Here is an 11,381-nt window from a genome sequence, read left to right as displayed (position 1 = left end):
TAAGTCACTGTCATGACCCATGCCCATGACTTGACCACAAGTGATTGAGAACACTTGATTAACCCTGAATTGGCTACTGACCTATCTATCACACGACCCTGGGCCAGTTCATCTCTAGACAGCTCAGAAAATGGGGAAAATAACAGAACCCACTCCCAAGCTCAGGTGATCCTCCCACCTCAGCCTCCTGAGTAGCTGGGGCTACAGGTGCACACTACCACACCCAGCTAATTTTTCTATATTTTTTTTTGTAGAGACAGGGTTTTGCCATGTTGCCCAGGCTGGTCTTGAACTCCTGGCTTCAAGCAATCTGCCCACTTTGGCCTCCCAAAGTGCTGGGATTACAAGCGTGAGCCACTGTGCCTGGGCAACTTTAATAATATTTAATGCACTAATTGGTGTGTATACAGTGACTGGTTCATTTTAATAACCGAAAACCTAGACTACCCCCCACTCCCACCCCGGAGGACCCAGTGTCACATAAGAGTCCCCCACCCCGCTCTCGCCAGCACAGTTCCCTCAGGACAACAGTAACAGGAAGTGAGGAAGGCTGCCACTCTCGGGGCTGTAGAAACCCTGCTCTGCCTCACCTCCTGTTTTATCCACAGTATGTGGTCCAGCAGTGCTCTTCCTTTGGAGCCTGCGGTCCCTCTTTCTCCTATGAATCAAATGAAAGACAAAAAAGGGCAAGGGAATTAGGAATGCAGGCTGAGCGGGCATACCTGCTTTCTGGACAGTTAGCAGGTCTTGTGCTCCTCCCATGCCCCATCCAGTCTCAATCTCAACACCAGGGAAGGCCTTTGTCACGTGAATATCTGCTGTCACTCTTAGGACTCGGTAGCAGGGCTTCCAAGGCCTTTGGTAACCTGGCCCCTGCCACTTCACCTCCCCCAGCCTGTCATGCTCCGAGTCCCCAGCATGGCCCAGCCATCGCAGGATGTCCAGGCTCTTGCTTGCTCTTCTACCTGCTCCCCTGGCTAACTCTTTCTTTAAAATTCATTTTTACTTATTTTGTTTTAGAGATGGGGGTCTCACTATATTGCCCAGGTTAGTCTTGAACTGTTGGGCTCAAGTGATACTCCCACCTCCGCCTCCCAAAGTGCTGGGATAACAGGCATGAGCCACCGTGCCTGGCACCTGGCTGACTCTTAATCGTCCATCCTGCTGGTTACAATTTATTGTCACTTCCCTAAACACTCCCTTTCTTGGCCGAAGTCAGGGTTAGCTGGCCTTTGTGCTTCTGCAGCCTCTGTCCCTCCCCTACCATAGCACTGTCTCATTGTATTGAGATGGGTTTATCCCCTGGTCAGCTCTGAGGGGAGGGCCAGGCCTACTCTGCAGCCAGGCCCCCAGCCTGGCACAGAACCCACAGTCTGGTTGCGTCTCATGTGGATTCTAATTTGAATTTAAAGGAGAACCATATAAAAGCATCTGTGGTGGTTCACGCCTGTAATCCCAACAGTTTGGGAGGCCGAGGTGGGAGGATCTCTTGAGACGAGGAGTTTGAGACCAGTCTCTATAACAAATTTTAAAACATTAGCCAGGCGTGGTGGTGTGTGCCTATGGTCCCAGCTACTTGGAATGTTTAGGCAGGAAGATGGCTTGAGCCCTGGAGGTCGAGGCTACAGTGAGCCATGTTTGCACTATTGCACTCCGGCCTGGGTGTCAGAGCCAGTCTGTCACCTGTCTCTAAAAAAATAAAAAATAAAAAAAAACTATGAGCCAAATTTGGCATAATGTAGATTTCCATCATTAAAACAAAACTCACAGAAAACAGCAAGCTTTCAAAGCCAGCATGCAGTGATTAAGATATCCCTTTGGAGTCGGGTCCTTGCTTTGCCTCCGCAGGCTGCGTGACCTGATGCTTAACGCTGTTACCACATGGTGGCGCCACATCAGCTGAGAGCAGAAATAGGTCCCCGTTCTTCACTAGTGCCTGGTGAAGTGTCTGTTTACATGCATCAGAACACCTGTCCTGGGTTTTGAGGACTCTTCTATTGCTATTTTATAACTCACTATTGTAATAATTTAAAAATCATTTTTAAATAATAATTTTAAAACCTTCCAACATGTCATCCACCCCTTCATTAGGAGGTAACAGCACCAGGGCTGAAAAATGTGCCTTAAAGTCGATAACTTTGGTGTGCAACGTCAGCGTAATAGGCAACCAAGTGGCTGCCTCTCTGAGGCTGAGCCGTCAATTTTGGGGTGACCCCTCTGGGATTTGAGAGATCGGGCTGAGAAGGCAGAAAGCAATGACAATATGCTGCAGTGGTTGTGGATTTTCTGTGCGGAGGGAATATCTCCTCCTCCTACTGTATATTTATTCTTGTGGGGAATGAGTCCTGCCTTAAGGGGAGTTTTGCATTAATGAGGCTCTCTAAGAACCGAGGCTCTCTAAGAACCAAGCCATGCATACAATGCAGAACACCCTAGGCAAGGCCTTCACATCAGATTTGTGGGCTGAGGCTGACACGGAACGGAGCTGCCTTAGCACCCCGCCTGACCCACTCTTTCTTTTCCCCCACACCCCCTGCTCTGATCTGTTGTCTCTTCTCAGCCTCTCTGCTCACCCTGTCTCTTCACCCCGCCTGACCCCCTCTTTCTTTTCCCCCACACCCCCTGCTCTGATCTGTTGTCTCTTCTCAGCCTCTCTGCTCACCCTGTCTCTTCTGGCCATTCTTACGGCATCCCCTGCTTAGGCGTCCCCCTGACCCCGCAGGCTGCCAGGCAGTCACATTCATGCCTCAGGCCTCCTTGCTGTGCTGCTTCATGTCATTCCCAGATACCTGGGGCAGATTCCGGAATCTCTACCAAGAAAACAACCAAAAGTGATGAACCATGAAATCTAGAGAAAAATATGGCGTCACAGATCAAAGAGGCCCCCCCTTTGGAGGCTGGGGGCCTCCGTGAGAAGCAGCAAGATAGTTAAGAGGCAAATAAGCATGGGGCAGAATTCCGTGCCCCTCACATCAGCTGGGAGAATACCAATGACCAATCGTTTCTGAGCTTTAGCTGTGTGGGGTAAGAGGTCAATAGATTTTGGTGTTACTATTATGGGGTTGCCAGAACCACCTCTGTCGCTGCCAGATGGGCCCCCAGCTCCTCTGGGTGAACCGTGACTTCCCTCAGTCACATACATCCAGCCATGCAAACCTGTCTGCGTTGCAGCCACAGCACTTGCTGTGTCTCTCACCAGGACTGTTCTCCCTGATGGCGTCAGGGCCTGGATCACAGTCACATTCTCCAGGAGTGTTTTCGCAGGGGACCCTCTGGACCACTCCTACTCCAACTTCAGCCTATTTTTTAAAAAAAATTCTCTTTTTTTTTTCTGCAGTATATATACATAGTTACATATATATATATTTTAACCAAAGCTCTTGTTAGATGCCTTCTTTCCTGAGTAGCCCTCTGTGCTCTGCCTTATCTCACCCACCATGAGCCCTACTGCAGAAGACCTCATCCCGGAAGACCTCCCTCAGTGTCTCCACTTCAGTGGCTCTGTAGCTGAGCCATGTGGGGCACACGTCCTGCCAGGACCTCTCGGTTTTCCAAGCTTGGCACTGCCTTTGGGGAGTCTAGATTTTAAAATAGAAAAAACAAAAAATATGGCAACCTAAAAAAAAAAATCATTCAGAATGTTATAAGCTAATACAGCCGTCTCATTTTTGCATCTTCCTTTTGGATTCCATCCCACGAGCACAGTCTGCTTTTCTCAGCTAACATTATCCCTTAAGCAGTTCCCAGATCTCCATGGCCTTCATCATCACTAGCTCAAATGGCTTTATAATGGGCCATTTTCATGACATGCACTAATTTACTAAACCATTTTCCTAATGTCGGCCATTTGGGTGATATCTAATTTTTGGCTCACACAACCACAGGTGTCTTCATACAGAAAGCTTTTGACCACATTTGAATTATTTTCTTAGGAAATTACTGGATTCGAAGGTGTAAACATATCCATGGATTTCATTACCCATGACTTGGTGTCTATTTGGTATTTTTCTGATGGCTTCTTTGGTTCTAGAAAAGGATTTGCCATAGTGCAGGAAGTACAAATGATAACACTAGGACAAAATAGGGAACACAAGGAGAGAAGAAAAGTAAAAGTTTGGATTCCAAAAATACATCTAGGATGTCATGCAGCTTTCTACAGTTCTCTAATGTACAAGTGAATTAAAAATTTAAGGTATACAATGACTGATTTTAGAGATAAAATCACTTTGCAGATGTAAAGAAACATGGAAAAATCCCAGCCATTGGTAATAGTAGACTCAAAAATGAGGTAGGTCAAAGTCCCAGTCAGCCTCTGTCTGGGGGGAAACCCCTTAATTTTTCTGAGTCTCAGTTGCCTAATTACATAAAATAGAATAGTGATAGCTACTTGCTAGAGGTGGCCTGCGCATTTTTTATGCTTTCCAGCCACCATTGGAAATAAGATCACTGGCCAGGGGCGGTGGCTTATGCCTTTCATCCCAGCACTTTGGGGGCCGAGGCGGGCAGATCACAAGGTCAGGAGATCAAGACCATCCTGGCTAACACGGTGAAACCCCATCTCTACAACAAATTAGCCAGGTGTGGTGGCACATGCCTGTAGTCCCAGCTACTTGGGAGGCTGAGACAGGAGAATTGCTTGAACCCAGGAGGCGAAGCTTGCAGTGAGCCATCGCGCCACTGCACTCCACCCTGGATGACAGAGCAAGACTCTGTCTCAAAAAAAAAAAAAAAAAGATCACTTTCAAGATCCATGGAATCTGGTGTTCTATAGTTCTATATCTGGTATTTGCAAGACAGAAGTCAGGAATAGGGACCCCAGACACATTTCCTCCCTTGGTTGTCTTAAAGGGGACACTGTGACCTTGACAGCCTGAGTAAAGGGTTTGAGTGAGTGCCTATGATATAGTGGACAGTTTCCTCAACTATATTTCTAAGAAAAGACAAGTTTTATATAGCTTTTTAAAAATTGTGGCAAAATACATATAAAATTTACTATCTTAACCATTTTTTTGGGATGATTGCTTGAGCTTAGGAGTTTGAGGCTGGAGTGAGCTAAGATCATGCCACTTCAATCTGGGCAACAGAGCAAAAGTGTGTCTCTTAAAAAAAAAAATACCTGTAATCCCAGCACTTTGGGAGGCCAAGGCAGACAGATTGCTTGAGGCCAGGAGTTTGAGACCAGCCTGGGCAACATGGCAAGATCCTGTCTCTACAAAAAATACAAAAATTAACTGGGTGTGGTGGCACCTGTAGTCCCAGCTACTTGAGAGGCTGAGGTGGGGGGATCACTTGAGCCTGGGAGGTCAAGGCTGCAGTGAGCTGTGATTGTACCACTGCACTCCAGCCTGGGTGACAGAATGAGACTCTCTCAAAAAACAAAAACAAAAACAAAAAACAATCCCCCAAAACAAAACAAAACAAAACAAAAAACCACTGCCCTCTCCCCACTGAATGGTCCTGCCACCCTTTTCAAAATTCATTTGACCATGCATGTGGGGGTACATGTCTAGGCTCTATTCAATGACACTGACCTATGTCTGTCTTTATGCCAGTACCATACTGTTTTGATTACTGTAGCTTTGTAGTAAGTTTTGAAATCAGAAAGTGTGAGTCCTCCAATTTTGCTCTTTTTCCAGATTGTTTTGTCTATTTGGGGTCCCTTGAGATTCTCGTGTGGATTTTAGGATAGATTTTATTTCTGCAAAAAACATCATTGGGATTTTGATAGGGGTTGCATTTAATCTATAGATTGCTTTGGGTAGTATTGAGATCTTTAAGTTTTCTAATCCATGAACATAGGATATATTTCCATTTATTTATATCTTTTTTTTTTTTTTTGATACAGAGCCTGGCTCTGTTGTCAGACTGGAGGGCTATGGCACCATCTCGGCTCACTGCAACCTCTGACTCCCTGGTTCAAGCAATTCTCCTGCCTCAACCTCCTGAGTAGCTGGGATTACAGGCACTCGCCACCATGCCCAGCTAATTTTTGTATTTTTAGTAGAGACGGGGTTTCACCGTGTTGGCCAGGATGGTCTCAATCTCCTGACCTAGTGATCCACCAGCCTCGGTCTCCCAAAGTGCTGGGATTACAGGCATGAGCCACTGTGCCTGGCCTATATCTTGTTTTTCTTTCTTTCTTTTTTTTTTTTTCTTTCTTTTTCTTTCTTTCTTTCTTTTTCTGTCTTCTTTCTTTCTCTTTTTCTTTCTTTCTTCCTTTTCTTTTATCTTTCTTTTCTTTTCTTTCCTTTCCTTTCCTTTTCTTTCTTTTTCTTTTTCTTTTTTTTTTTGATGGAGTCCTGCTCTGTTGCCCAGGCTGGAGTGCAGTGGCATGATCTTGACTCACTGCAACCTCCACCTCCTGGATTCAAGCGATTTTCCTGCTTCTGCCTCCCAAGTAGCTGGGATTACAGGTGCCCACCACCACGCCTGGGTAATTTTTGTATTTTTTAGTAGAGATGGGGTTTTACTATGTTGGCCAGGCTTGTTTCAAACTCCTGACCTCAGGTGATCTGCCCGTCTTGGCCTCCCAAAGTGCTGGGATTACAGGGGTGAGCCACTGTGCCCAGCTCTTTTTCTTTTTTGAGACTGGGTCTTGCTTTGTCACCCAGGCTGAAGTGCAGTGGCGCGATCACGGCACACTGCATCCTCAACTGCTTGGACTCAAGTGGTTCTCCCACCTCAGCCTCACGAGTAGCTGGGACCACAGGCATGTGCCACCACACCTGGCTAAATTTTTTATTATGTGTAGAGATGAGGTTTTGCTGGTCTGGAACTCCTGGGCTCAAGGGATCCACCTGCCTCAGCCTCCCAAAGTGTTGAGATTACAGGCTTGAGCCATGGCGTCCAGCCTTCTTTAATTTCTTTCAGCAATGTTTTGTAGTTTTCATTTTACAAGTCTTTCATCTTGGTTAAGTTAATTTCTAACTATTTTATTATTTTTGATGCTATTGTCAATGGAACCATTTTTGTAATTTCTTTTTCTGATTGTTCATTGTTAGTGTATAGAAATGGAAGTATTTTTTGTGGTTGGCTTCGTATCCTGCTAATATGCTAATTTTATTTGTTCTAATAGTGTTTAATCTTTAGGGTTTTCTGCATATAAAATCATACCCTCTGTGAGTAGAGATAATTTTACTCCTTCTTTCCAATTTGAATGTCTTTTCTTTTTCTTGCCTCCTTGCTCTATTAACTTCTAGTAATGTGTTGAATAGAAGTGGCAAAAGCAGGAATTCTTGCCTTCTTCCTGATCTTATAGAAAAAGGTTTCAGTCTTTCACCATTGAGTATAATGTTTGCTGTGGGTTTTTCATATATGGCTTTTATTATGTTGAGGTAGTTTCCTTCTATTCTGAGTTTGTTGACTGTTTTTATCATGAAAGCTTGTTGAATTTTGTCATGTGCTTTTTTCTGCATCAATTGAGTTGATGATGTAAGGTTTTTTTCATTCTCTTATGAACCCCAAAAATCTGAGACAGGTCTCAGTCAATTTAAGAAGTTTCTTTTGCCAAAGTTAAGGACGCGTGCCCAGGAGACAGGTCTATGCCTTTCTCCGAACATGAATTTTAGGGTTCCAAATTTAAAGGGAAAAGGGCGGGATATTGAGAAGTACACAGTTTTCATGTAAGAGCAGGGTAGGGAAAAAATAGTCATTCATGCCTTTGTCTGGCTCAGTGAATTTGCATTTTTACATTAAGGTAACATAGGGCAGGGGAAAATGCAGGGAACCTGCATTTTTACATAAGATAACAAAGACAAATTGGGCAGGGGAATAATCAGATACGCATTTGTGCCAGGTGGGCAGAGGGGTGATGCCTCTGTAAAGATAAGCTATCCATTTACATTGCCATGAGCTCCAAGACAACTATCTTGGAGCTCACCAGGAATTTCCTTGTGGGCAAAATATGAGAGAGGTGTGTAGCTTTTCATCTTGTAGCCATCTTATTTAGGAACCAAAACAGGGAGGCAGGTTTGTGTGACCCAGTTCCCAGCTTGACTTTTCCGTTTGGCTTAATGAGTTTGGGGTCCCAAGATTTATTTTCCTTTCACACTGTTAATGTAGTATATTATACCGACTTTCATATGTTGAACCATCCTTGTCTGTGTATTTCAATGACAAGGGGTGTTTGTTTCTGCTTCCTGCAGAGCAGAAAGACCATGGGTTTGAGGTGGCCTCCACTTCCCCTGAAGATGAGTCCCCTGGCAGTAACCCTGAGCCAGACGCCATGCCGTTCCAGGAAGGTTTGAGGACCTTCGACCAGCTGGACGCCATATCTAGTTTGCCCACACCCAGTGACATCTTTGTGTCCTACTCTACTTTCCCAGGTCAGCACATCAGAAGGGCTCGTCCTCGCAGCCAGTGGGTCTTCCCGTCTGCCCTAGAGGCAGCTGTGTGGTGAGAGAAAAGACCAGGGTATGAGTCCTGGTTCTGTCTTTTGCCCCTCTGTGACCCTGAGCAAGTTACTTCTCCTCTCTGAGCTTCGGCTCAGGCTGAGCGGGCAAGGATGCGCACAGCAAGGAGGCCTGCACCCTTGGGTTCCTGTGCCTCCCTTGCCTCTCCTCTGCCTGACCCTGCCTCTGCCTTCGCATCTTTAGCAGGGGAATAGGAATCATGCCTCAGGGGTTGCCATGGGGATTAAACAAGGTGGCTGGCACGTCACTGAGCACAGTGCGTGGCACGTAGCAGGTGCAGCAAGCAGTAGTTTCCTTCCTTTTTTTTTAGTCAGAGTCTCGCTCTGTCGCCCAGGCTGGAGTGCAGTAGCATGATCTTGGCTCACTGAAAGCTCTGCCTCCCAGGTTCACGCCATTCTCCTGCCTCAGCCTCCTGAGTAGCTGGGACTACAAGCACCTGCCACCACGCCTGGCTAATTTTTTGTATTTTTAGTAGAGATGGGGTTTCACCGTGTTAGCCAGGATGGTCTCGATCTCCTGACCTCGTGATCCACCTGCCTCGGCCTCCCAAAGTGCTGGGGTTACAGGCGTGAGCCACCGCGCCAGGCCTTTTTTTTTTTTTTTTTTTTTTTTGAGATGGAGTCTTGCCCTGTCGCCCAGGCTGGAGTGCAGTGGTGCGATCTCAGCTCACTGCAACCTCCACCTCCCGGGTTGAAGTAATTCTCCTGCCTCAGCCTCCTAAGTAGCTGGGATTACAGGCATGCGCCACCACACCCAGCTAATTTTTGTATTTTTAGTAGACACGGGGTTTCACCATGTTGGCCAGGCTGGTCAGGAACTCCTGACCTCAAGTGATTTGCCCACCTCGGCCTTCCAAAATGCTGGGATTGCAGGTGTGAGCCCCTGCGCCCAGCAGTTTCCTTCCTTTCTTATGCCTTGGATGAGTCACTTGACTTTTCCAAGGCTTGGTTTCCTTGCTGAGAAAACGGGAATCATAGCCAGACTCAGGAGATGGTCATGAGGGTGAAATAAGATCATGATGAGGGCAGAGCCTCAGGGGCCAGGCTGCTCCTGCTGGATGTATGCAGGAGTCAAGGTCTGGAGGGCTCCCGAGCCTGCGTGCATGGCCGGGATGGTGGGGGGCGGGGCCGGCGGGGGGTGGCTCTCCAGCAGTGTTCAGCCCTCCTCCCTCCAAAGGTTTTGTTTCCTGGAGGGACCCCAAGAGTGGCTCCTGGTATGTTGAGACCCTGGACGACATCTTTGAGCAGTGGGCTCGCTCTGAAGACCTGCAGTCCCTCCTGCTCAGGGTGAGTGCTGCCTTCCTCTGCAGAGGAGAGGGGAGGCTGCTGGGGGGCGGCGTGTCCTCCTGGGGCTGGGGCTTTGGGGGTGAGCAGGGCAGGCCCAAACCAAGGGTAAAAGGTAGTAGACTCCTGCCTCTGAGCCTTGGAGTCGGCACTTTTGTGTCTCTTTATGAGAGGCATTCCTGCCTGTGGTGACGTTTGCCCTTTATTCAAAGAGTTGCCTTCCCTGTCTCCTCCAAGGTCCCCAGGTTGACACCTCCCGCTCCTCCACTGATGGGGCTGGTCCTCAGTGCCAGCGCAGGATGGCTCTGTCCAGACCCTGAAGGCGGGTCATGGGCCCCTCCCTGTACCCTGTGAGCATCATGTAGTCTTCTACTCTTGACCCTCAAGAATTGTGAACCCCTCCTTGTACATCGCCTTCTCAGGAGGCCCCAGTGAGGAAACAGATAGGGAAGCGTGGCCTGATAGGCCCAGTCCTACTCCATGGAAACCTGACTCAGAGCAGTTGCTTCCTCTGAGGGTCCCGTAGCCTTGTGGCTGCCTTGGGGAGGCAGCACGTGTGGGCCCCTGCTGCTCTGCTCAGATATTCATGCCATGAGAAGGGGCTGCGGGGCTGGGGCCACTGCTTACTCCTTGCAAATGTTTTAGTCTGATTTGAACTTTATGAATTTGGAAATTTTGAATTTTGAGTTTTTTAAAGGTGAAGTTGAGGTGCGTGTTCTTTAAGCCCTCCTGCTCAAAGAGGCTGCAGTTTGAGCTGTTTTTAAGGTGCGAGTTGAGTGGACATTCCCTCCAGCCCTTCTTGAATTCTTCCTTCAGTCCAGAGAACTGAACTCACAGAGCTCTCCATGGTCATGTCTTATAGGTCGCTAATGCTGTTTCGGTGAAAGGGATTTATAAACAGATGCCTGGTTGCTTTAACTTCCTCCGGAAAAAACTTTTCTTTAAAACGTCATAAGGCCAGGGCCCCTCACCCTGCCTTATCTTGCACTCCAAAGCCTTCCTGTCCCAGGCCTGAAAGTGGCTGAGGCCTGGACTTTCCTGCAACTCAAGGACTTTGCAGCTGGCACAGGGTCTGCTCTTTTTCTGCCAGTGACAGACAGGCTCTTAGCAGCTTCCAGATTGGCGACAAGTGCTGAACAGTGGAGGAAGAGGGACAGATGAATGCCGTGGATTGCACGTGGCCTCTTGAGCAGTGGCTGGTCCAGGGCTAGTGACTTGTGTCCCGTGATCCCTGTGTTCTCTCTAGAGCAGGGATTAACCTCTGCACTACTGACATGTGGGGCCAGGTCACCCTTTGCTGTGAGGCTGTCCTATGCATTGTGGGATGTTCAGCACTGTCCCTCACCTCAATGCCAGTAACGCGTCTTCCTGAGTGGTGCCAAACAAAAATGTTCTCAGGTGTTGCCAAATATGTCCTGGGGTATAAAACTTTCCTCGCCTGACAACCACTGGTCTGTAGGGATTTTTGGCTACACACAAACCAGTATCATAGATCAGCAAGCTGGGGCCTACTAGAGTCTGAACAGCTGTAATCTATGAGTTCTAAGTGAAGTTTTAAAAATTGTTAATTTTTCCTATATTGCATTAATCTTAAAAAATAAATCTGAGGCAAATATGGACTCTCTTTTGCGTATTTCTTCCCTCATTTTGCTCCAACTCTTTCTTCTTCCTTACAAAAGAGACTTTT

General features: G+C 47.2%; 1 protein-coding gene across 2 annotated transcripts in view; it reads left to right on the top strand.

The window, feature by feature from the left end:
• The window catches only part of CASP9 (caspase 9), a 32,711-nt gene extending 21,398 nt beyond the window's left edge, over nt 1-11,313 (top strand). Inside the window, exons 7-9 of one of the 2 annotated variants that reach the window (XM_003279950.4) lie at nt 8,145-8,324; nt 9,588-9,697; nt 10,557-11,313. In XM_003279950.4, coding sequence (XP_003279998.1) covers nt 8,145-8,324; nt 9,588-9,697; nt 10,557-10,649 — 383 coding nt within the window. In that variant the 3' untranslated portion in view covers nt 10,650-11,313. The remainder of the gene's footprint in view (nt 1-8,144; nt 8,325-9,587; nt 9,698-10,556) is intronic. The other variant, XM_030805836.1, reaches the window with a different exon arrangement.
• Nucleotides 11,314-11,381: the final 68 nt, after the last annotated feature.

Source organism: Nomascus leucogenys, chromosome 24, assembly GCF_006542625.1.
Source record: "Nomascus leucogenys isolate Asia chromosome 24, Asia_NLE_v1, whole genome shotgun sequence".
Lineage (NCBI taxonomy): Eukaryota > Metazoa > Chordata > Mammalia > Primates > Hylobatidae > Nomascus > Nomascus leucogenys.
The sequence above is the reverse complement of the archived record's forward strand: the minus strand, read 5'-3'. Positions and strand labels throughout refer to the sequence as shown.